Source organism: Balaenoptera physalus, assembly GCF_965194825.1.
Source record: "Balaenoptera physalus genome assembly, chromosome: 3".
Taxonomy (NCBI): Eukaryota; Metazoa; Chordata; class Mammalia; order Artiodactyla; family Balaenopteridae; genus Balaenoptera; species Balaenoptera physalus.
Window position 1 is genome coordinate 15,325,090 of NC_138890.1, and position 25,132 is coordinate 15,350,221.

At 45.3% G+C, this 25,132-nt stretch overlaps 1 protein-coding gene and 1 long non-coding RNA gene across 8 annotated transcripts in view; one reads left to right on the forward strand and one right to left on the reverse strand.

The window, feature by feature from the left end:
• LOC309658797 overlaps window positions 1-5,962 on the forward strand; it is a 41,293-nt gene extending 35,331 nt beyond the window's left edge. The window contains exons 4-6 of the long non-coding RNA XR_014262394.1: window positions 1,552-1,629; window positions 1,884-1,939; window positions 4,100-5,962. This is a non-coding gene — a long non-coding RNA (uncharacterized lncRNA). The remainder of the gene's footprint in view (window positions 1-1,551; window positions 1,630-1,883; window positions 1,940-4,099) is intronic.
• The window catches only part of BTNL9 (butyrophilin like 9), a 47,209-nt gene that overhangs the window by 17,263 nt on the left and 4,814 nt on the right, over window positions 1-25,132 (reverse strand). The window contains exons 2-11 of one of the 7 annotated variants that reach the window (XM_082457726.1): window positions 24,137-24,271; window positions 22,055-22,402; window positions 20,145-20,426; window positions 17,521-17,649; window positions 17,306-17,338; window positions 16,994-17,014; window positions 15,409-15,429; window positions 15,148-15,174; window positions 12,752-12,778; window positions 8,727-11,845 (exon numbers count right to left, since the gene is read on the reverse strand). In XM_082457726.1, the coding sequence (XP_082313852.1) occupies window positions 11,220-11,845; window positions 12,752-12,778; window positions 15,148-15,174; window positions 15,409-15,429; window positions 16,994-17,014; window positions 17,306-17,338; window positions 17,521-17,649; window positions 20,145-20,426; window positions 22,055-22,402; window positions 24,137-24,245 (1,623 nt within the window). In that variant the 5' untranslated portion in view covers window positions 24,246-24,271 and the 3' untranslated portion in view covers window positions 8,727-11,219. Of the gene's footprint in view, window positions 1-8,726; window positions 11,846-12,751; window positions 12,779-15,147; window positions 15,175-15,408; window positions 15,430-16,993; window positions 17,015-17,305; window positions 17,339-17,520; window positions 17,650-20,144; window positions 20,427-22,054; window positions 22,403-24,136; window positions 24,272-25,132 lie in introns of those variants that run through there. The other 6 variants (XM_082457729.1, XM_082457730.1, XM_082457727.1 and 3 more) reach the window with 6 other exon arrangements.

Genomic DNA, 25,132 nt, shown 5'->3' on the forward strand with positions numbered 1-25,132 from the left:
TCCTTTATCAGATATGTATTCTGCAAATATTTCCTATCAGTCTGTGGCTTGTATTTTTATTTTTAACACTGTCTTTCACAGAGCAGAAGTTTTAAATGAAATCCAATGTATAATTTTTTTCTTTCATAGATCATGCTGTTGGTGTTTATCTGAAATCTTATTACCAAACCAAGGTCTCCTAGATTTTCTCCTATGTTATCTTCTAGAAGTTTTGTAGTTTCGCATTTTACATTTAGGTCTATGATCCATTTTGAATATTTGTGAAAGGTGCAAGGTCAGTGTCTAAATTCTTCTCCTTCTTCTTCTTCTGCATGTGGATGTCCAGTTGTTCCAGTACCATTGCTTAACAAAGATTAGTTGGCTATATTTGCATGGGTTTATCTCTGGGTTCTCTATTCCTTTCCATTGATCCATTTATTCTTTTGCCAGTGTCACACTGTCATAATTACTGTAGCTTTACAGTAAATCTTGAAATTGAATTGTGTCAGTCTTCTGACTTTGTTCTTCATTATGATTGTGTTGGTTACTCTGGGTCTTTTGCAGCTCCATATTAGATTTAGAATCAGTTTGTTGATATTCACAAAATAACTTGCTGGGATTTTGATTGGGATTGCATTGAATCTATAAATCAATAAGAAGAATTAACAGTTTAACAATATTGAATATTCCTTTCCATGTACATGGCATATCTCTACATTTATTTAGAATTTATTTGATTTCTTTTATCAGACTTCTTAGATTTCTTCGTATAGATCTTGTATCTATTTTGTTAAGTTTATTCCTACGTATAATACTTTGTGTGTGTGTATGTGTGCATGTGTGTGCGCGCTAATGTAAATTGTATTGTGATTTTAGTTTCAAATCCAACTTGTTCATTGTTGGTATATAGGAAGGCAATTGACTTTTGTATATTAACTTTGTATCCTATAACCTTGCTATAATCACTTCTTAGTTCCAGGAGTTTTTTGTCAGTTCTTTGGGATTTTCTACAAAGATAATTATGTCATCCTTGAACAAAGACATTTTTATTTTTTCCTTCACAATCTGTATGCCTTTTATTTCTTTTTCTTGTCTTGTTGCATTAGATAATTTAGATAATTTCACTACAGATTTCTAGGTTGGTGTTTTTTTCTTTCAATACTTTCAGTACTTCACTCAATTCTTGCTTACATGGTTTGTGACAAGACTTCAATGTAATTCCTATTCTCGTTCATCTATAGGTAAGGTGTTTTTTTCCCTCTGACTTTTTTTAAGATTTTCCTTTTTGTCTTTGTTTTCTGCAGTTTGAATATGATATGCCTAGGTGTAGATTTTTAGTGTTTTATCCTGCATGGTGTTCTCTGAGCTTCTTGGATTTGTAGTTTGCTGCCTGTTATTAATTTGAGGAAATTTTTAGCCATTATTACTTCTAATACTTCTTCTATTCCCTTCTCTCTTTCTCTTCCTTTTGGTATTCTTATTATGCATGTGTTACACCTTTTGTAATTGTCCTACAGTTCTTGAATATTCTGTTCTGTTCACTTTTTCTATGTTTTTCTCTTTTTATTTCAGTTTGGGAAGTTTCTATTGACATATTCTCAAACTCAGAGATTCTTTCCTCAGCCCTACCTATTGGTGAGCCCAGCAAAGGTATTCTGCATTTCTGTTATAGTGTTTTAGATTGCTAGTAATTTTTTTTTTATTCCTTCTTAGGGTTTCAGTCTCCCTGCTTATGTTATCCATCATTCTTGCAATGTTGTTCACCTTTTCCATTAGAATTCTTAGCCTATCAATCATAGTTATTTTAAATTCCCAGTCCAATCATTCCAAAATCATTGCCATATCTGAATTCAGTTCTGTTGCTTTCTTTTTATCTTCAGACTATTTTTTTTCTTGCCTTTTAGCATGCTTTGTATTTTCGTTGAAAGCTGAACTTGATGTATTAGGTAATAGAAACCAGGTAAATTGGCTTTAGTGTGACAGTATACGTTGATCTGGCTGGGAGTTCTATTGTGTTTGCTGTTTGCTGTAGCTGTAGTTGTCTGAAATGTCAGTTTCCTCTAGTGTCCTTGTTTTTGTTTCTCCTAGCAAGTCCTTGGTTTTTTTTAAATTTATTTATTTTATTTATTATTTATTTTTGGCTGCGTTGGGTCTTCATTGCTGTGCGCGGGCTTTCTCTAGTTGCAGTGAGCGGGGGCTACTCTTCGTTGCAGTGCGTGGGCTTCAGTAGTTGTGGCTTGCAGGCTCCAGAGCGCAGGCTCAGTAGTTGTGGCTCACGGGCTTAGTTGCTCCGCGGCATGTGGGATCTTCCTGGACCAGGGCTTGATCCTGTGTCCCCTGCATTGGCAGGCGGATTCCTAACCACTGCGCCACCAGGGAAGTCCCAAGTCCTTGTTAAATAGAGTCTGAGCCTTTCAGTTTTTTTAACTATAATCCTCTGTCATTGTGCAGGGGTTCTGTTGCTGAGTTAGAAGAAGGCACTGGGGAGAGGGAACATTCTATAGTCCTATAATTATGTCTCAGTCTTTTTGTGGGTCTGGGCCCCTGGGGTATGATCTTCACAAGTGCTTCTCAGCCTCCCCCTCCCCTCTTCTACATGACAGGAAGCCTAGAGGCGCTGGCTAATTGCCCTTCCCCAGGTCAGATAAAGTAGTTTCCCTTGAGTGCTGGCCTTTGTTACAGAGAATTGGAGGAAGAACAGGGTGCTCTGGCAGATTTCAAAATGGTTGCTTTTACACTGTTCCTGCTGGAAGCATGAGGGGATTTTCCTCCAATCTTCACAGTGAGAACTTGGTGGGGCTCCTGGAGGTGAAACTCAGGAAAGTGGGAGAGGGGACTAAACTGGTCCCCCCCTAGAGTTTTGAACTCTCAAGCTAGTCCACATTCTGCCCCCAGCAGTCGGTTAATTCTAGTTTGTGTTCCTACTGGTACTGTCCCCACCAGCAGGCTTCTCCTCTGGGGCTCCCTGTGAAACAGGAGGGAAGGGGGCAGAGCACAACCCTTAAAGAATGGCATAGCCATTGAGGAATGACATAAACTCATTAGAACCAACTACGCCCAATATGGTGGAAGATTTGACTTCCCTTAGACCTTGAGCCTCATTTTATGCGTATTGTAATGCATTAGCATCTAGAAGATGCACCCACAGGTGCCATGACTGTTCTGAGGCTGACCATAAAAGGCCAAAAAGTGGGTGGTGGCTCAGTTTCTGGAAATCTCTGCCCCTTCTCCAAGATGGAATAATCCTCCCATTTATTAGCCTACAGAATTACACAGCCCATAAAAACTAACCACCCCATATTTCAGGGCCACTCTCACCTTTTGAGATGGACTGCATTCTATCTATAGAATGTGTATCTTACTAAATAAATCCGCTTCTTACCTATCATTTTGTCTCTCACTGAATTCCTTCTGCACTGAGACATAAAGAACCTGAGCTGCAGTAAGTCCTGACACCAGGTGAGCGATTTTAACTAAAAATCAGTGGGTTCAAGTCCCGACCTGAGTTTTGGCGGAGTAAAAGTCCTAGTTCGTGGGTTCAATTCCCAACCTGAGTTTTGGCTGGGATTGAATCCCATCTGAGTTGTGTGGTTTCACCTATAAGCTATGATTCTCTGTATCTGCCGCTCTCTCTAGTTACAGTTTGCCTTGTGACTTCAGTTCTCTGATGGATCTATGAAGACATATTGTTTTTCAGTTTATTCAGTTATTTTCTTATTGTAAGAATGGGAGTGATGCTTCTAAGCCTTTAACAGTGCAGAGAAGAAATCTGAAATCTAGGTTACTGTGCCTGAGGTTCCTTACCATGGCTGACAACAGAGGGACCTAATTCCACCTGAATGACCCATTTCCTTTCACTGACTTTGGTTTCTTTCATGCTACTGGTGTTTCTCTTGCATCTTTGACCTACTGAGAGCAGCAAAGAAGGTGACAGTTAAAATTGTGGTCAGCACCTGGCCCTACAATGAAGTTGTGAACTTCCAGATTAGTAGAAGGCAGATGACAGGTGGCCCCCAGCTTGTGCGGGGTTTACCATTCTAAAGCCAGCTTCAGTCCCAACAAAGACTCTGGCCCGCACCCCCGTGCGGCCCAGCTAACCTGCTACTTCTCTGTTTCCCAGTCCTAAGGTTCTCCCAGGTCTCTCACTGACCAGCTCTTCTCCAAGGGCTCCCTCCAGGGAAAGTCTAGAGAACATCCAGGGAGGCAGCAGCAGTGACATAATCAGAGTGCCAGCAGTGATGTGGATCTTTGTCTACAAAATCGTCTCCAAATTGCTGCTGAGAAAGAAGACGACAGTGAGAGTTCCTCGGCCTGATGTGGACTGTGGCAACCAGTATACAGGGGTCTGCTGGCTGGAGGAGGAAACCCCCAAGTCTCACCAGTGTTGGGGATGTCCTGAGCCTTGGCCCCTGTGGAACTGAGTTTCAGACCAAGACTTTGGGAGCAGGCACAGTCACTGCACACAAAGCTGCCTGGAGCCAGAGTGGAGCTACCAGTAGAAGAACCAGGGAAGGAAGCAAGCAAAGTGGTGGGAGTGTGGTGAAGGCCCTGCCCAAGGCTGCAGATACAGAACCAGAGACGCCCATGCTGGAGTAAGGCTGCGAGAGTACCAATATTATTGTTTGCAATGATTCTTTTAAATTATTTTTGAAGATCCTTTCCTAACCTTTAAGAATCAGAATAGTTAACATTGGAAACATTTTCTGTATCAGTTTTTAGGTGTTAGAAACTGGCAAGAAGCCTGAGAGGAGGCTTAATTCTGGAAAGTGTGTCCTTTACAACAATTTCAATGTGAAAAACGTTTTTCCAAATGAATTTTGACTCTCGTGGCGAACACACACTGATAAGCTGACGCATTCTAGTATCTGATATGGCCATGGTCTTCAAATGAAAAAGCAAGCACTTGCTGTCCTTTGAAATATCTGCTGCATCTCCTGCTGCTATGTGTGCACAAGTGAACCTGCTTTTATGGTTGTATTTTTTGTGTTGAATAGCTACTTTGAATTTTCATGATTATGCTTTGATTATTCATAATTTTTCATTTTATAGAACTGATGTGTATTGACAGTAAACTAAATAAAAGAAATAAATGTGTGAAATAAATAAGTGGTTATAAGAGATCATTTCCTTTGGGGGACAGAGGATGGGAAGGAAACTGGAGAGGGGGGTCACCGAGGTCTTGGGAGTTTGAATGCATATGTTGAGAGGTAATTACCCTCCCTGGGGGTGGAGTCACTTGCCACTCCCCTAAGCCAACTCTCAAAGAATCATGTAATTTTCGATGATGCCTGCAAGAAGAGCTTGTCATCTTGTTTGCTAGGATTGTTGATCTACCCAGAGGAAGAGGAAACTGGGGGATGTGGTCCCTGAAGAGACCATGGCCAGCCTGCACTCAGTATGCTCACACGTGTGAGTTTCCCATGGGTCAAAAGAACATCTGGGAAGATAGCCAAGTTGAGCCACTTTGCTGCATCCTTCTCAAGCATGCTGTCTGCAGGTGAGGGAATCCAGAATCCAAGGAGCATTGGGCTGTCCTGGCAGGAACAGGATGAAGCAGAGATTAGGGGTTCGGCCAAAGCTGAGGGAACTGTGGAATAGGGAGGATCTGGGGAGGTTGTGGCCGCACCATTTCTCTCATCTCCCCTTATTGCCTCATCGCTGAAGGAACAGCAAGAGCCTGTGAGAGGGATCCAGAGGAAGTTTCCGGAGGCAGAATGGCCCCCTCCCCACAGCAGGCCCCCAACCTGCTGGGATCAGAATTGGATACGAGGTCAGAGTTTGCAAACTGAACAGTATAATCAAAGTTGTATGAACACGATATGCTCTGTTCACGATGCTATGGAGGGACAATAAGGAAGGATTCCACAGAGGAAATCAAAGGCAGTGATTTGAAAACTGTAACAGACATGACAACGTGTCATGTTACTACCCTGTGGTGTTAAGAGTGTTCAAGCAGATCAATTCAACGATACATTTAAAAAGGATTTTCGGGCTTCCCTGGTGGCGCAGTGGTTGAGAGTCTGCCTGCCAATGCAGGGGACTCGGGTTCGAGCCCTGGTCTGGGAGGATCCCACATGCCGCGGAGCGGCTGGGCCCGTGAGCCACAACTACTGAGCCTGCGTGTCTGGAGCCTGTGCTCCGCAGCAAGAGAGGCCGTGACAGTGACAGGCCCGCGCACAGCAATGAAGAGTGGCCCCCGCTTGCCGCAAGTAGAGAAAGCCCTCGCGCAGAAGCAAAGACCCAACACAGCCATAAATAAATAAATTAATTAATTTAAAAAAAAAAAAGATTTTCTTGTGATTTTTTTCCCATTGAGATGAGGCAGAAGGAAAAGAATCATCGGCTTACTTTTAAAATTTTAAACAGAAGCAATATATGCTCCCTGTAAAAATGTATGTGCCCCATAAAAATTTATAGTGCCATAGTACCCCATAGTATGAATAAACCGTATATATCTGTTCTCCTAGTAGCAAGTAGGTAGTTCCAAACATCTGCTTTCACACTGCTGCTGTGAACATCCTCTTGTATCTTTAGGTATTGGTGTGAATATTTCTGTAGAACAGATTTCTGGATGTGGAATTCTTGGTCAGAGGACGTTCATGTTTAGAAATTGGTACACATTACTGAAATTGACCTTGAAATGGCCCTGCCAATTTATAAGCCCACCAAGAATGCGCCCAATCCATGGGAATCTTTGTCTTTTCATGTAAGATTTCTATGGAGCCAATGATAACTTGACTTGCATGCTGTTGTCACAGTCTAGGTGCTCTCTCAGCTCTGCCAGCTTTTGTGAGTTAACCATCACAAAGGCTGCCTCGAGCAGGGAAAGCCTCACATCCTAAGTGTGTTTTGTACACTGGATTGGATCCATACATAGATGCTGTGTTCACCCTTTCCCAGGTTGGAGGGATAGCTGCGTGGAAAATGTGAACAGTGGGGAGAACTGAATATACCATGTCCTATTTTTAGAAACTTGCCAGAGGGTCACTGGCTGTGGGCTGGAAGGAGATGGGCGTGTATTCTGAATGTTCCAGCCTCCTAGGTGACCTCCAGCATGGCCTTTATGGGTCACAAAACATGTAGCTGAATGTCTAAGATCTTTAATGTTGCCTTTTGTACCAGCTATATACATAAATGTTTTAATACACAAAACTCTTAAAGCAATAGATAATGATTGCATATGGTCAAGGAACATATTTTTAATGTTATCACAAAACACCTGTGAGGACTCCAAAATATCTGCACACTAATGTAAATGTTTATAGAAAAGAAAACTTTTCCTTTCTCTGAATATCATTCATGGTATGTAAATAAGGCTATAATTTTATTATAACAGGTGGCCGAGCATATTTTCATAAGCTCAAAAATGTTTGATTTGTTAGAGAAACCACAGGAGGTGACCAAATGCCTTACGTGAAATTGTATAAACTCAGTGATGGGCTGGAGCTGGTGTCTCACGAGAGCTGATCGAGGGCATCTCTTCCCAACTTCACCAATGAAGTCACATCAGCAGCTTGAAATCAGCCACAGTGCAAGTCAAAAAATGCTACAGATTTTTTTCCCCAGAAAGTCAGTTTTTAAATATTTATCAGACACCACTGCATTACTTTATCACTCCCTCTATATTACCATATTTTTAAATAAACCATTTGGGAATAATTATGTCCCATTATTCCTTAATACAGAAGTGTGTATTTTCTTAAAATAAGGACATTCTCCTAGATCAAAATCAGGAAATTAATATTTATCCAACATTACTATCTGATCCATAACCATTTTTGTTTAAAGATTTTTTTGGTTGTGGACCATTTTTAAAGTCTTTTTATTGAATGTGTTACAATATTGCTAATGTTTTAATTTTTTTTGGCCACGAGGCATGTGGGATCTTAGCTTGCTGACCAGGGATCGAACCCACACTCCCTGCATTGGAAGGCGGCGAAGTCTTAACCATTGGACTGCCAGGGAAGTCCCCGATCCATACCATTTTTTCAAAATGTCTCCTCTTCTTGAAATAGCGTCTTGTATAGGTCTGGGATCCCACCCAGAGTCACCTATTGCATTTAGTTGTCATGTCTCTTCAGTCTCCTTCAATCTGAGGCAATTCCTTAGTCTTGCTTTATCTTTTTTATGACCTTGACATTGTTGAAGAGTATCAGCCAGTTTGTCTGATGTTTCCTCCTGATTTATGAATTTCGGGGGAAAGAATACCTCAAAAGTGATGTTGTTGTATTCTTCTCACTGTACTGTAACAGGGGGCACATCGTGTGAATTTATGTCATATCTGGTGATGTTAACTTGTCACTTGGTTGAGGTGGCATCTGCCAGTCTCCTCCACTGCAAAGTTGATAAGTGTTTTGTACTTCTAAAATAATTAGTATTTTGTGTTGAGATACTTTGAGACTTCTATTGTAGGGTAAAGTTTTCTCTTCTCCCCCATTTATTTGTTCATTTATGTATATCAGTACAGATATACATAATCTTGGATTCCATTTTTCTCAGTCTGTAACTTCTATTAATTATTTCGATGTTCAAATTTGGCTATTGGGAGTCCCTTCAAGCGGGCTTTTCTGTCCATTTGACATCTCCCCACTATTCTTTGAGGACTTCCTTGCATTCTGGTAAAAGATGGTTTAGACCCATTCTGCTATGTGTTTCTTCAGCACCCTCAAGCTATTAAATCAATTCTGACACTATTTACCTAGAGATAGTGTCAGATCCCACAGGTTAAGAGCTCAGTGCTATAAAACTCCCCCCGGGCTTCCCTGGTGGCGCAGTGGTTGAGAATCTGCCTGCCAATGCAGGGCACATGGGTTCGAGCCCTGGTCTGGGAAGATCCCACATGCCGCAGAGCGACTAGGCCCCTGAGCCACAATTACTAAGCCTGCGCGTCTGGAGCCTGTGCTCCGCAACAAGAGAGGCCGCGATAGTGAGAGGCCCGTGCACCGCGATGAAGAGTGGCCCCCATTTGCCGCAACTAAAGAAAGCCCTCGCACAGAAACGAAGACCCAACACAGCCATAAATAAATAAATAAATAAAAATTTAAAAAAAAACTTATAAAAAAAAAAAAAGACTCCCCCCACCCTTCTCACACCAATTACAAATCCAGGTTGCCTGTGTTTCTGTCCCACCCACCATAAATTGGAGATTCCCAAGACCCCTGCCTTGGGTTCTGTTAATCTGCTAGAGCAGCTCACAGAACTCAGGAAGAGTTTACTAACTAGATTACAGGTTTATTAGAAAAGGATATAGCTCAGGAATCAGATGGAATAGATGCATAGAGGAAGGTATGTGGGAAGTGGCACAGAGCTTCCTTGCTCTCTCTGAGCACCTGTCTGCCTGCATCTCCAAGTGTTCACCAACCTGAAAGCTCACTGAACCCAGTCCTTTTGGGGTTTCATAAAAAGGCTTCATCACATAGGCATGACTGGTTAAATCATTGGCCCTTGATGATTGAACTCAATCTCCAGCCCCTTTCCCCTCCCTGCGGTGGAGGGGGTGCGTGGGCGGGAGTTAGTTACAACCCTTTGGTCACACAGTTGGTTCCCCTGGCAACCAGCCCCATCCTTACTGGCTTTCCAAAAGTTATCTCATTAACATAAACTCGGGAGTGGTTGAAAGGGGCTTGTTATGAATATGCAGAGACACCCTTATCACTCTTATCACTTAGAAATTCCAAGAGTTTAAGAGCTCTGTTCTAAAATCTAGGTTGAAGACCAAATAAATATTTCCTAGTATAAATCAGAACATCAAACATCACACCCTTATATTTTCCCTGCCCCAGCCCTGGAGTCCACCATTTCTCCCAGGAGCCTGGGTTCCTTTCAGTGGTAAATAGTACTAATAACTAAGTTCTGGTGCAAGGTGTGCTCAATGGTACGGGGGTGTTATTGTTTCTAAGCCCTCAAGGCAGGCAGAGCTAGGAACTGTATGTATGTGCACACACTACCTATCTATCTATCATCTCTCTATCTAATCTATCTCTCCATCTATCCATCTATGTATCATATGTGTGTTTCATCTATTACATAGTAAAAACCATGAGTTCACAACTATTCTTTCATTCTCTCCTATCGCTTCTGTTTTTCGTCTGTTGTTGTTTTTGTATTTCTTTTCTCTGGCTGAAGAGACAGCACACTTAGTGAATTTTTTTCTTTGATCAACCCCTTGCTGAGCAATTCTTGTCATTATTCATTTTAATGTTCAAATTGTCCCATGATTGGTCAGTGGAGCCCCTTCGACCTAGCTCCTGTATCTTTTTGTTATGTTCCCATCCGTTTTTTGACATTTTTTAAAAATTTATTTATTTATTTATTTTTGGCTGCAGTGGGTCTTCGTTGCTGTGTGTGGGCTTTCTCTAGTTGCAGTGAGTGGGGTCTACTCTTTGTTGCAGTGCATGGGCTTCTCATTGAGGTGGCTTCTCTTGTTGCGGAGCAGGGGCTCTAGGCACACAGGCTTCAGTAGTTGTGACATGCAGGCTCAGTAGTTGTGGCACACGGGCTTAGTTGCTCCGCGGCACGTGGGATCTTCCCGGACCAGGGCTTGAAACCGTGTCCCCTGCATTGGCAGGTGGATTCTTAACCACTGTGCCACCAGGGAAGCCCCCCGTCAGTTTTTGAGCATGTTTGTACATTACAGCAAAAGATGTTCCAGATTTACCTGTACTTTCTCTGCTCCAGCCCTGGAACCCACCATTTCTCCAAGTTCATTTTAGTGGGAATTGACAGTGAAAACTAGGATCTGAGCCCTAGGTGAACTCATTGCTTACGAAGTGTCATTGTTTCTAGATCTTTCTAGAGCTAGAAAATATATACAAAACTATTAAAATACACAAGTTAACTGATACCTCTAATTTTATCCAGTGAAGTTTCTCCTCTTTTCCCCCCATTCCAGTTTCTGTCATGTCTTCCACAGTGAACACCCTGACTAGCAACAACATGAATGTATTTCTTCTCATCAGCTCAAACCTACAACACGCACAAATAAGCTTTGGAATTGCCTTTTTTTTTTTTTCAAAGAAAATCATATGCATACATGTACACATACACATCTATTGATACATAGGCAAAGGTCTCCCTTTTTCCCATTTCTGCTATACTGAGCCTTTTAAGCCTTTGCTGGCGTTTTGGTTCATACACTGGGGTCGGTGTATTTGTTCCGTCTAGAGGAAGCGGGAGAGCAAAGCGCCGACTGGGTATCCAGGAAGCCGCCCAGGACCCAGTCCTGTGGCCACGAGGGCGCCTCACCACATGGCCAGGGCGGGGTCCGAGGGCTCATAGGGTTGTAACCAGGTGTCACTGTCCTCCTCTTCGGGGACGCGTTTCTCTCTAACTGGCAGTGGGCAGATGGTAAGTGGATCTGGGTGTTCGCTGCCGTCATGGGCTCTGGGCCTGAAATACGCGCAGAGTGTCCCAGAGAAGGTGTCCGTGAAGGTGAAGATGTGGGAGCCATTGGATACGTTGAAGAAGGACAGCTTTCCCGCCTCGCAGTCCAGCAAGATGCCCACGCACCGGGGTGGCACGCGCATGGTGAGCGCGACGCGGTGCGGGTCCAGCACGAAGTACTCGCAGCCGTTCCACAGCCCCATCACCCAGTAGCCACCCGCCGGGCTCAGGCGCGCCTGCCCTGCGCGCGGCACCGCTGCCAGGCACGCGCCTAGGAACCAGCGGCTGCGGCGGCCCACGTGCACCTCCCAGTAGTGGCGGCCCGTGGAGAAGCGCTCCCGGCTTAGAACGCACATCTGCCCGGAGAACCGCTGGGGGTCACCCGCCGCTGAGCCTGGCGCCATCCTGCGGGAGGACACGCTATTGCCATCCTCGGAGACCTCCAGGCTGGGGTGGGCGGAGCCAGGATCCAGGGTCACATCCACTGCGCAGAGGCATATGTTTAGTGCAGGTGAAGGACGGTTCTGCCCCCACTCCCACACCTGTCCCCTCCCCCGACAGGCAAACCCTCTAGTTCTCCCGATGGACCAATCAGTGGAATAGTCACGCCCTCTTCTGCAACCCCCTTCCCACCGCTCTGGTACTGCAGGGGCACGAAAGTCACTTCCTAGTTTTTGAAAGTGATTAGAGGAATCCCATTTCTTTCCTGAACCGGAAGGTTCTTGAATTCCATGGTGCCATGCAGAGCAGAGAGAGCAAATGAGGTAGGTTTGTGGGGATAGAGGTGGGCTCACTTTCCCCAAGACCTGATCAACGGCAAGGAGCTTAGGGCTGATTCTGTCCCGGCTGCTCTCACCACCCTGTGTGACCATGAAATCACTAGTGAGCTCTGGGACTCTTTTACAGCAATTTTAGGATTTTAAAACTGAAGGGGACCTCTGAGATCATCTAGTCCAGTACCCTGCACTCCAACACCCCATCCCCGCCAAAAAACCACACCCATTTGATGGATAGGAACCCTCTGTCAGATGATGTGGGAGGTTCCTTACAAACTCTGTATTCTCTCCTGCAAAGAGGCCCTAGTAGCAACCTTTCTGCCAGATGGAAACAAATGTAGTAATATCCAGAAAGCTATGTGCGTGTGGGAGCATGTGTGTGCACACAAACGTGTGCGTGTGTGAGTGCAATCACATTAGTGCATGCGAGCATGTATGTGTGCAGGCATATGTGTCATATTATGTGTTTTCTAAGTGAGCTTGTGTGTCTGTATGTGGGCTCCATACTTGGCTCCTGGACAGACCCTTCCTCTAATCTCAGTTCTGGATACCTCCCTTCTACTTAAGAACCAGCCAACCTAACTCACAAGGCACAGTTCCTTGGCTTCAGTTACCTGCATGTTGTTGGGCTGCTCTCCACTCTGCAACCAAACAGAGAAGAAAAAAGAGGCTCAGAGATCTGAGTCAGTAACCCTAGAACGTTGAGGGAGGCTCAAGATGCAAAAAGGACGCCTACAAACTAAGTAACCTCACTCCCATCATGATAGCTGGCTTGGATCCAAACTGGCCTGGGTCCACCATGGCATCTTCCCGAGAATTTGGGATTGGGTAGGGGGCTGGTGTCAGTGCTGGCTTGTACCAAAGCTGTGTACAGGCTGAAGTTGTGCTGGGAACAGTGGGATGACAGAGTATGTGGGCAAAGAGAACCAATACAAGCAACTGGGATACATTAAAGGATGGAAATGAAGCCTCAATCTCTGACTGGCTTAGTCTCCAGGAGGCCCAGCTGAGCTTGGCTCCTGTCCTAAGACATCCTCTGGACACCCTGTCTTGCCCTCTTTCTTACCATGAGCCATTCTGTATGGATTTCTGTTTTGTTTTATCTTGTTCTATTTTACAACAAAGAGAGCACCAATGTCACAACATGCAAAAGCAATAGAAGACATTTTCAGAGCTCCATAGATTTACAGCAAGGCCTTGCAACCCTGATTTTGCATCAGAATAACCAGTAGATCTTTAAAAATATAGAGCTCTTGCATAGAATAACTCAATTTGATAAAGATGTCAGTTCTCCCTAAATTTATCTATAAATTCAAAGCAATCCCATGTAAAACTACTTTTGGATTTTTTTAGAAACTTCATAAATTTATCCTAAAATTTATATTTTTAAAAGGTCCATTAACTTTAAAAAAGAAGGGGAAATGGAGGAGGACTTGTACTTTCAGGTACTTTAAAAGCCAAAGTAATATGTGACCAAAAGACAGACCTATGAAGATATGGGAACTGAATACGCACTAAAGGTGATACCCAAATCAATGGGGAAACCATGGATGGTGTAGTAGGTGGCATTGGGAAAACTGACTCTTTATTCGGAGAAAAATTGCTGGATTCTTGTCTAACAACACCACATAAAATGGTGAATTTCAGATGGATTTAAAACCTGCACATAACACATATACAGTGAACAGAAGAAAATGTAAGAGACTGTCTTTGTGACCTAAATGTAAGGAAGATCTTCTTCAACAAAACTTCAAAAACACAAGCCATTAAGGTAAAAATGTGATGAATTAGCTTTTATCAAAATTGGTTATTTCTTTTCAATAACGGGCACCATTGGACAAAGCTAATAGCGGGTGACAGAAGAGAAGAAGGAATTCACAATGTATAATAACAAAGAGGGATTAATATCCTGTATGTATATCATATTCTATAATAATAATAATGTTGCATGAAGGATGCCTGCAAACCAAAAGGCTCCATTCCCCAGCACTGACACCAGCCCTGTCTTGTGAATCAACAAGAAAAAGATACCAATGCCGTATGGAAAATAGGCAAAGGACAGGAACAGGCAATATTCAGAAGAGGAAGCCCCAAAAGCTAGCTAGCATATAAAGAGATGCTCAAACCTCTTAGTGTCCAGAGGAGTGCAAATCAAAAGAACAATTACTCATCCCCATTGACCGGCAAACTTAGAAAGCTGGCTCACACGGGATGTGGGCACATGGAGCCTCCACTGCGTGAAGGACGATGGTGCTACCTTCAGGAGATCCTTCTCTCCCACTTAGTGACACATCCCCCATGGGCCAGCAGTTCCCCTCTTGGGTATACATCCCAGAGAAATCTCCGCACAGAGCCAGAAGGCAACACGTTTTCAGATATTTATTCAGCATTGTTTGTGGTGGCACAGAGTTGGAAGCAGGCTGGATGTCTGCTCCAGGAGGGTGGCTAGCTCAAATGGAGTGCTCTGCAGCAAGCAGATACAGACTAGATTTACATGCGGCAGCAGGGATGGATATTAAAGCACAGCGATGAGTGAGAAAAGCAAGGAACAGCATGAGGCTGTAAATGTCTACAGAAACTGAAGTGCACGTGCACAAAACAGAAATTCACCTCTTGCAAGAATACATACAAAATAAAGATACACATTAGACTTTGTTTTATGGGGGAAATGGAGGAAGGTACAAGGAGAAATATTTACATATAAGGTAACCTGCCTTATATTTACATAGAAGGTAACTCTCACCAGGAGTGAGGGTCTTTGAGGGGGGACACCAGGAATCTAGGTGATTCTGATGTGCAACCAGGATTGGCACCAATGATTTACCGTATGCTTACACTTCAGGACAATATAAAAGTAAAACTCAAATATAACCTATACCAAGCAACAGAGATTAATACATGTGTGTAGCTATGGAATAAACCAGAATGAAGCACAGTTGGTTAGTCAGAGCAGGTGACTGGGAAGCTGAGATGTGACGTGGACAGCGGGAGGAAAATGGGCTTCACTCACCAGCCTGGCCTTCAGCCCTTCTCCAGTCTGAAGCAGCCAAGGGAAAACAGAATTAGAACACCAGGTCCCTGCAGCTTCCTTGTTCACACGTCAAATTTTGCACCCACCCCTGCTCCTCTCCCCTCTCTCCTGCCACCCACACAGCCAGCAGAGTTCCAGCCTGGCCATCATACCTGGTTGGGAGATAAGAAGAACATACACGGATAACCAGATGCTACAAGGGGGACAACAAGAAATAGTTCTGAGGGGGGGGTCACTTACCCAGCTCCACTTGAAGTTTCCCTGTAAGCAGAACACACAGAGAAAACATCAGCCTTTGGATGAGTGGAACCACCTTCCCAAGGCAGTTAGGCCACTGGGAAGAGGTTTCTCAGTCTTAAACCACTGCTCACCCCGATCCCATCCTGGATGCTGCAGCACCCATCTGCAGGATTCTTACACCTCATCCTATTGTTTGCTCTAAGGCAGAAATCTGCACAGGGCTGGGAAGAGAAAACTGGTCTTGATACTGAGGAGCCTCTTTCAAGGGTTCTGGTCTGGTTTGGAGAGGCTACTGCTCACTTGCCCTGTAATACAAGCTTTCCCTGGGGAGGAAGTCCTGTAAGTGCAGGCACTGAGTACACCCTGCATGAGCCTCGGGGCCACTTACTGGGAACGTCACCGAAAGAACCTGGAGGACATGACACTCAATTATTTCCCCAGGCCAGATACCAAAACTCTGATATTTTGCCACTAGAAACGCATTCCTCTGATTTCCCTAATCTTTATCCTCTTTTAAAAGCAAGACTGGGGGGGCTTCCCTGGTGGCGCAGTGGTTGAGAATCCGCCTGCCAATGCAGGGAACACGGGTTCGAGCCCTGGTCTGGGAAGATCCCACGTGCCGCGGAGCAACTGCGCCCGTGAGCCACAATTACTGAGCCTGCGCGTCTGGAGCCTGTGCTCCGCAACAAGAGAGGCCGCGATAGTGAGAGGCCCGCGCACCGCGATGAAGAGTGGCCCCCGCTCGCCGCAACTAGAGAAAGCCCTCGCACAGAAACGAAGACCCAACACAGCCATAAAATAAAAAATGAATAAATAAGCAAATATGGTTAAGAAAAATATATTAAAAAAAAAAGTAAGACTGGGAAAGGCAACAATATACACTAATTCAGCCTATGATGTTAATGATTTATTGCGGCTGTTTTTGTTGTTTGGTTGATTGCCTTTTTTGTTTGTTTGTTTTCCCCTCCATGACTAGGTAGACTGCAAGACAAGCTTCAACTTCACTCTTTTGTCTGGTGTTTTACTGGGGCAGGCAAGGTGGTTCTCAAGGTCTTCCCCCACCCATGGTGGCCTTCTCCTCTCTCCCCCCCACCCATGGTGGCCTTCTCCTCTCTCCCCTCTTCCTTTGGATTCACTCTTCCCTCCTCCCGCCACATGGTTTCAAGGTGCTGAGTCCCCCTGGGAAGAAAAGTGGATTTGATAAATTGCTTTCACTTTGGTGCAAATTAAAGATGGCTTCCTTCCCAGTGACGTTTGCATTAAAAAGAGAAGGTTATCCTAGGAAGATGAACCAGAGGGAGTAGACCTTTTACAGTGGAATTGTAACTGAATTGTACAATTTGCAGGAGAGGGCCTGGCAGAGTCTTTCCAGAGGGTCTTGGGTCAGGCTTCCTCGGCAGGTGCGCACAAATCGGTTTCGGAAGGGGAAGGCGGGAGGCGCAGAGGGATGGATTTCGAATTAGAGCGCTGCCACCCATTGCTCTCCAAAGGGGGCCTAAAATCACTGAACCCCTGCTTCCACCGTGCGCCGGGGTTAACCCCCTAGCCCACAGCCAGCACTGTGGGCACGGCACCCAGAACTTACCCAGTTCTTCTGTGAGTTTCCCTGGAGAAAGAAACGAAGAAAAGAGGAAAATCTCCATGGATCACTGAGGCCTTGCATCTCCAAAGTGTACACACTTGGAACCCCATGTGCTCTGGAGAACCAGTTTGAGCTGGACTCGAGGGAGGAGAAGTGGAAGGAAACCTCTGCCGCCCCCCCACCCACCCCTGTCTCTGCCCTCTTCCAACACCCCCCCCCCCCCACCGGCTGTGACCTACTCGTCTTCTTCACCCAGCATCCCCACTTCTGCTAGTCAGGGATGTGCACGAAGAGCGCGTCTTGCCCTCTGCTTACCTTTGTCCTTCTCCGCCTGCTTCTTCAGCTTTTCTGAAGGCAAGAAAAAAGGGGAGCAGACGTGAGTGTGCGCGCTCCCCTGCCTGTTTCCACGACCCATGCCAGCCCTGCCTCCGCAGGATGGCCCCTCAGCAGTGCCCCGCTATGGCCGCCTCCACCACTTTGCTCTTGGGCAAAGCCAACCCCAGGAGGGCAGCCCCCAGCCTGCCTGGTACCTTGGGACCTCCGTAGCTTCCGAAAGAAGTACAGCGCCAGCGTCGGGAGGAGAGCCAGGAGGAGAAGCGTTCCCACCAGAGTCCCGAGGAAAGCTCTCTTCCAGGGAGAGGTTCCGGGTAAAAATACGTCTGGAAAACACCCCACATGGAGTTGGCTCGATTTGGTCTTCGCTAAACATTAAGTGAGAAAACTAGTCTAGACACTGCGTGCCAGAAAACCTTCCCAGTGAGTGGTTGATGCTTCCTGGGCCCCAGCATAGCCCTCTGTAAAACGGGCCTGAGAACCAGTCTGCAGTGCTCTAGAGAGGTAACATCAGAGGACCAGCGGCGAACTTGAACTTGCTCAGCGCAGAGGAAAACACTGCAAACTGAAGGATGTGAAAGGAAGGCGCTGATGGGCTCTGCCCAGTCCTCCAGCTTAGAACTTCTGTGACCACAGCCCTGACCTCCCTCTACTTCTTCCTACTCTTGCTTTACATCTAAGGGCATGACAATCCAAGGTGCTGATACCTGAAACCCAGTGAATAACTGCTCTCTACCACTCTGACGAATCCACACGTCATCTCCCACTTCTTGCAAACACCTGGCTTCTACTTCTCATCACACCTTTGGAAGAACTGTTAGCAAAGCTTTGTGGGGCTGACTGACAGTTCTCTTCCCTCTCCAGGCTTCCTAGGGAGGACCTGCCCAGCGGGAGAATGTGGGGCAGGGTTCGCAAGGACAGTGGCTGGACAGTAAAGAAATGAATGCAAAATAGAGAGCAACCCTTGAGAAACTCTTGCGGCAGTTTAACAGAATAATTTTGTGTCTGTTGAAGACAATAAGAAATTGGTGCTTTTATCTCAGTGGTCTTTAAATTTTTTTATTTTTTTATCATAGTAAAATATACATAACCTAAAATTTACTATCTTAACCACTTTAAGCTTATAGGTCAGCAGCATTAAGTATATTAACATTGTTGTGCAACCATCACCACCAGAACTTTTTTCATCTTCCCAAACTGAGACTCTATACCCATTAAACACTAATTCCCCATTCCCCCCACACCCCCAGCCCCTGGTAACATCTATTCTACTTTCCCTCTCTATGAATTGACTATTCTGGGTACCTCATATAAAGAGAATCATACAATATTTGTCCTTTTGTGTCTGGCTTATTTCATTTAGCATAATGTGTTCTTTCGGTTTTCAATTTTATTTTTCTAGCAGTGCATTTTTATTGTCTTGGTTAAAAGTATTGAGCTACAAAGGATTGGTCCTTCACCACAGGTGTTTTTGAAGCACTGACTTAGGGGTTAAAGACCTCAGGGTCCTTTGCCTCCCTGACCTGCAATCTCCAGCCTCTCCTGCATCTTCCCAGCTCCTCAGTTAGCTACATACATTTCCATCTCAGGACATTTGCACTTGAATGGCCTCTACCTGAATGGCCTCCTTGCAGATATCCATGTGCCCCACACCCTTTGTCAAAGTTAAACACAAATTTAAGAACTGGATTTCCCCTGGTGCAAAAACGGAGGGAGATTCCCCTTTCCCTTCTCTTAGAGTATTTCCTTTAGAAAATGTGTAAATTCTTTCTCTATCCCCTCAAGATGTATACAAATCTTTTTGAAAGTTAAATAAGCCCCTTGGCAATTTTAAAACCCAGGAATGTTTTTCTTAAGGAGCTCAGAGCCATCTCTTTGAAATGGAAACATCAAGGAGAGAGTACCCCTATCTCCAGGTGTGCTGGGAGTTTCACTTAGGCACCTGGCTTACATGCTTGTCATAGAGATAAGCGATATCTTGTTTCTCCTTTGAATAAAGACAATTGGCTAACACAGATGTTACTCCTTACCCAATTACCAGGTAAATTTCGGGTGAACTATGTGTGACACATGGTGCTTATCAAGTCCTCTTACCTGAGGACAAGTTATCGCTTATAAGGGTGAGATTTCTTTCTGTTATGGTAATAACTATTGATTTGGACCGATGTGAAACATGGCCCATAGGTTGGGTTTATCCTCAAGACTTAAAACAATCAGAGCCATGAACGTTAAATCCTTCAAGTGGGTGCCTCACAATAAAACTTTGATCCTAGATAATCGTCTTCCTTTGAGCTCAGTGCCTAACGGTCTTCTTCCCTGATCCACCACTTTTAAATCCATATATACACTCCACCCCGCCTTAGCATGCTTCCCTGCTTCATGTTTCTCTGTCTCAGATAACACCTTCTAACATGTGCTGTAAGTTACTCTTTTGTGTATCGGTTTCCCCCACTGGAATGTGGACCTGAGGCCAAGGGTTTGGGGAACATTGTGGGTGATCAATAAATATTGTTTGAGGGATAAAATTAGGACCACATGGGCTCTCATGATGCCCTCCAATAACTAGAGTTTCTGGATTTTAGTGCCTGGTTTTTGGCTCATAATATTGGCTTTCTGGGTCCTCCCTCGATTACTGTTTGGGTTGTCAGTTGTACACTCAGTAGGTTCCTGATATTATGGCTGACTTTCAAGGTGTCAAGTTTAGCCCACCCCATACACAGCCAGGCTCCAGTGCCATTGTGTCCTAATAGATGGTCTTAGGGATGATGGACATGGAGAACTTGAAGACTAGGAAGATGAGGGTGAGCTGGCACCCACTGACCTGCTATCTGGACCACGAACTCTTTCTTCTGGCCCAGGAGGGGGTTCTGGATGGAGCAGGACACGTTGCTGTGGCCCCCCCCTTGGACGACCACAGAGGTTTCCAGACTGAACAGGCCTTGGGCATCCTTGACGATGACTTCAGTCTCTGGAGGCAGGCATCGTCCCTGATGGTCTCTCCACTGAGACTGTGGCTTGGGGTACCAGCCACTGGAGCTGCACCTTAGCTGAATGCCTCCCTGCTTGAAGCCCTCAAGGGAGATGTGAGGGTCCGAGCCCAGCCCTGAGAGAGGCAGGAAGAGTGGGAAAGATCAGGCTCCTTCCCAGAAGTGGTATGCGAAGTTCATGCCACCATTCACCATTTGCAGTCACCATAAGGCATCGTGACTGTGACTGCTCTTAACACACTTGTGGGCTTGCAGCCCTCCACCAATGGACTATAAATGACACGCTAAATCACCGGTGGCATGTGGGGACAGCACTACCTCTGAAGGGCATTTTAAAATAGGGAAGGGCTACTGATATTTAGTCATATAATGCAAGGGACAGTCCCCCTAGAATGAAGAGTAATCCCACCCCAAATTTCAATAGACTGTCTTTTCTCTCTCTTGAATCCCACCGACACTCAAGTGGCTTTGTTATATATACTTCTTTACCTCTCTATCCAAGCAAGCTAGCTTTATATTTTGAATATGCAAAACATTAAGACGGTTTAAACATCAATACTGTAAAAAACAGTAGATCAAAAAAGCCCCAGGCATTTCTCCATCCTTTCCATCCCATTGCACCCTCTCCTCCCTTAAGTAACCAATTTCATTAGCTTCTAGTTTATCCTTCTTGTTTCTTTTGTGCCATGTTTCTCCTCCTTTCTTGCACAAAAGTTAACATGCTATAGAACCTCTTTTGCATCTTCCTTTTTTCTCTTAAAAACATCTTATAAATCACTCCACATCAGCTTAGAGCTCTTTCTCATTTTTTTAGCTGCATAGCTGATAGACCACGCTCAGCATCTATGCTTGGACATTTAGGGAGTTTCCACTGTTGTACAATGTAAACTTATACATATGCCTTTTTTCATATTGGAGCTGTGGGAGGTGTATCTTCAGGGTCAACTCCTAGAGGTAGAATTGCTGTTCAAAGGGTAGATGCACAGGCAGTCCTGTTAGCCATTGCCCAGTCCCCCTGACCTGGAGCTGCAGGACTTTGAACTCCACCAAGAAGGTAGGCAGGGACTTCCCTGGTGGCACAGTGGTTAAGAATGTGTCTGCCAATGCAGGGAACACGGGTTCGAGCCCTGGTCCAGGAAGATCCCACATACTGCAGAGCGACTAAGCCCATGTGCCACAACTACTGAGCCTGTGCTCCAGAGCTTGCATGCCACAACTACTGAAGCCTGCGCGCCTAGAGCCTGTGCTCCGCAACAAGAGAAGCCACCGCAATGAGAAGCCCGCGCACCGCAACGAAGAGTTGCCCCCGCTCCCCGCAGCTAGAGAAAGCCCGTGCGCAGCAACGAAGATCCAATGCAGCCAAAAATTAATTAATTAATTAATTAATTTAAAAAAAAAAAAAAAGGTAGGAGGGGGCCTGCTTCCCTACACCTCCACCAAGAGTGTGTGATCCAAATATTGAATGTTTGCCAATCTGATGTGTAAAAAAATTGTATCTCTGTAGCTTTAATTTGCCTTTTTCTCACTATGAGTAAAAGTAATCATCTTTTCTTATGTTTCAGGGCCATTTGTGTAACTTTTTTGTGTGCATTTTTTTTGTTCATTTTCTAATGAATCTTTCTTTTTAATACTTTTTTAAAAATTAAAGATATTTTCCCTTTCTCTGTTCTTTTCTATCTACTCTTGACCTGTTTCCAAATGGACCATTTTCTCCTCTCTGTTGGGGCTTGACCAGGTCACGCACCTGCCACCTCCAGCTCCCAGACCGCTTGCCCAGTGAAGTCGCTGGAGACGAAGCGGCACCCGTACGGACCCTCGTCAGCGGGGACCACGGGGTGGAGCCTCAGGGTCACGCTGCCATCAGCGATCTCGTCCGTGACGAGTTCGGTCCTGTTCTGGAACTGCGCCATCTGCTGGCCATAGAACTCCTGCCGCTCCCGGTACAGGTGCACCACGTCCGAGGCCTGGCTCCGGAACCAGAGGATCTCCATGCGCTCGGCGTCCCGGTACGGCGACAGGTGGCACGAGAATTCCACCTCATCCCCGACGTGTGCCAGAATGGGCTCCCCATGGCCTACCACCCTGACCTCCTCTAGGACGAGAACCCAGACAATGGCCCAAATCAGCACTCCTCAAATATGTTTTTTTGCAGTAAACCATTCAAATGACAAAGGTGAGACACTCTACAGGATGACCGGTCCGGTTGCATGAACAAGTAATTGTCATGAAAAAGTTGAGTGTGCCACATTAAAAAATACACAAGGAACATTACAACCAGATACAAATGTGTGGTGCCGGACTGGTAGCTGGTTTGAACCAACCAACTGCAAATATTATTTGGGGGACAGTTATGTAAATATGGCCAGGGCATTAAATTAAATGGACTCTTCGGCAAAAAAAAAAAAAAAAAAAAAAAGCAAGTTTCAAAACCATATGTACACTATCCTCTTATTTGATTAAAAATTTGACATATTTGCATAAATGTGCAGAATAAAAGATCTGAAGGGAAATAGACCAAATTATTGATAGTGATAATTTCTGCCTGGTGGGAATAGATGTTTTCTTATTTTTGCCTTGTCTGATTTTCTAACATTTTATAATGCACATGGACAGCTTCTGTAATAACAAAGGGTATTAAAATAATCTAGGGGGGTTCCTTGTTTCATGGGTTTTCCTATCTAAGGCCAAATCCTGCTTTCAAGATTTTAATTTATCTGGATCTTTCATTTGATTGTTCTCTGCAGTGATGTCTCGGTATGGCTCCTCTACTCCCTGTTTTCTGCAATTTCCATGAGAGTTGCTATTCCTGCTGCAGTGCCTTTCTACCCAGCATGACTTCATTCTTTTTTTCTGCCTTCCGTACACCTCCTTTCCTTCTTTCAACGCTCAGCTTAATCCCACCCTAAATTCTTCCTTTATGAATCTCTCCCATCCTTCACTTTGCGCATATAGCATGGGGGCACATTTCTTCACTCCATTTGAGACCCCTTGTTGCCCACTGGGTGTAGCCCTGACACCATCCCTACCAGCTTTCCTCTCCAGGTTCTCTCCAGCTGTCCCTGCCCCCATGCCTGATGCCTGGCCCTCTTCCTGGGCACACCCTGCCTCAGTTTACTCTCCATCTGTCATCTTCCTGGAAAATGTGCATCCTGCAAGGCTCTACTCAAATAATACCTCTTTTCTATGGCCCTTCATGGCTTTCTGGAAAAAAACAAACTGGTCTCTTGATTGTGCTCCCAAATCCTTGGGTACATTTCTCTTGCAGCTCTGGTCACACAGCTGGACAGCCGTCTATGTCATGTCTGTCCCCCTCCCTTGAATGACTGAGGATCTGGGCTGTGTCTAGTCACCTTGGTATCCCTGGTTTCCAGCTCAGGGAATTAGGGAATTGTATTTGCCTAACTAGTTTACACTCTCTGTTAGTTGCTTCTTTCATGAGAGATGGTAAGGTTAGGATCCTTCCTGCCGTTCAAAAGCTATGGCTTATATGCAGGAGAGGAGTTAAAAAATATTTTCCAACTGGTTCAGCCTAAGCACAGACCAATAAGAATTTCCTGGCACCCTGCTGCTATACCTTCTGCCATGTTTGTGAGCTGTGGAGTTGTGGGTGGCTGCAGGGATGGTGGGGGAGCACTGTGGGGCTGGATGGTGTTTGGGGGCAGTGGCTCTTTAACAACTGGGATGGAAATCTTATATTTTAGCCCCTGGCACAGCCAGCCAGGTACCAGGCTACAAGATCTCAGCCCTGGGATCACCTGCAGGAGGGGTGGGCAGAAGCTGAGGTGCTCACGTCCTGGCTGTCTGGGCTGCGGATTAGACATGTTACCTGAGTGCATCTCCCCAGGCTGAAGGAGGAGGAGGAGGTGAGTGAGGAAGAAGAGACTGCTGGGAAGACGTACTCGCTGGTAGGAGTCCAGGGAGACTGGGAAATCCATCACTTTTCCTCAGCAGTGGGGGCCACCTGGAGAGGGACAAAGAGGTACTGGAGTGACGCAGGAGAGCTGGAACTCCATGCATCAGGCCTGATGTCTGTCACTGCCTCAATTATTTTTTGTCTGGTTCTTGCAAGCTCCAGTGCCTGGCTTCTTTTCAATCATAGCCAGATGTGAGAGCTGCTTCTAATTTTAACAGGCGACACTGCTTATGGCATTGTTGGCCTTGCTTGGACTCACAGAGCTGAGAGAGGACAAGGCCAAAGGGTCCCAGAGGAAGCAGCTTCTGAGCTTCTCATTGTTTAGAGCCAGGAACAGAGCCATGCATTGTGTTGGGGCTGAGCTAGGATTTAGTGACTTTGCCCAAACAAAGGGAAACCTATAAGGATTCCCAGATGCATTTTCCTTCTCTCTGCCCAACCTTGCTCCCAGTTCCCTTTGACCTGGAACATCAGGTCCACAAAACAGAGGAACAAACACAGAGTTCTAATCTTTCCAAAGTAGGATGCATGCCTGGGCTGCCTTTTAACTCCAGCCACATCTAGGACACCTTCTTCCATCCCTGAGACTTCAGATGAAGCTCCCAGGAGGTCAGCTGGTGACTGTCACTGAGTCAATAGCATCTTTGAGACCATAGTGATGGTGCCGTCCCATCTAGCCCTCCCCATGCCTCATCTGTGGCACTGGAGACCCAGCCCCAGGCAAGGGCTGTTCCCTCTTCACTCCTGATGCCCCTTTGGGACCTGAAGTAATGCCTCACAGTGTGAGAGCCAGTGAGCCTGGGCAGTTGTACATCTTGGGAGATATATAAGCCTCTCCACATTTCTCCTCTATTTAGTTGTGAGACTTTAGACAGATTATGTAACTTGCTGAACCTTAATTTCTTTGCT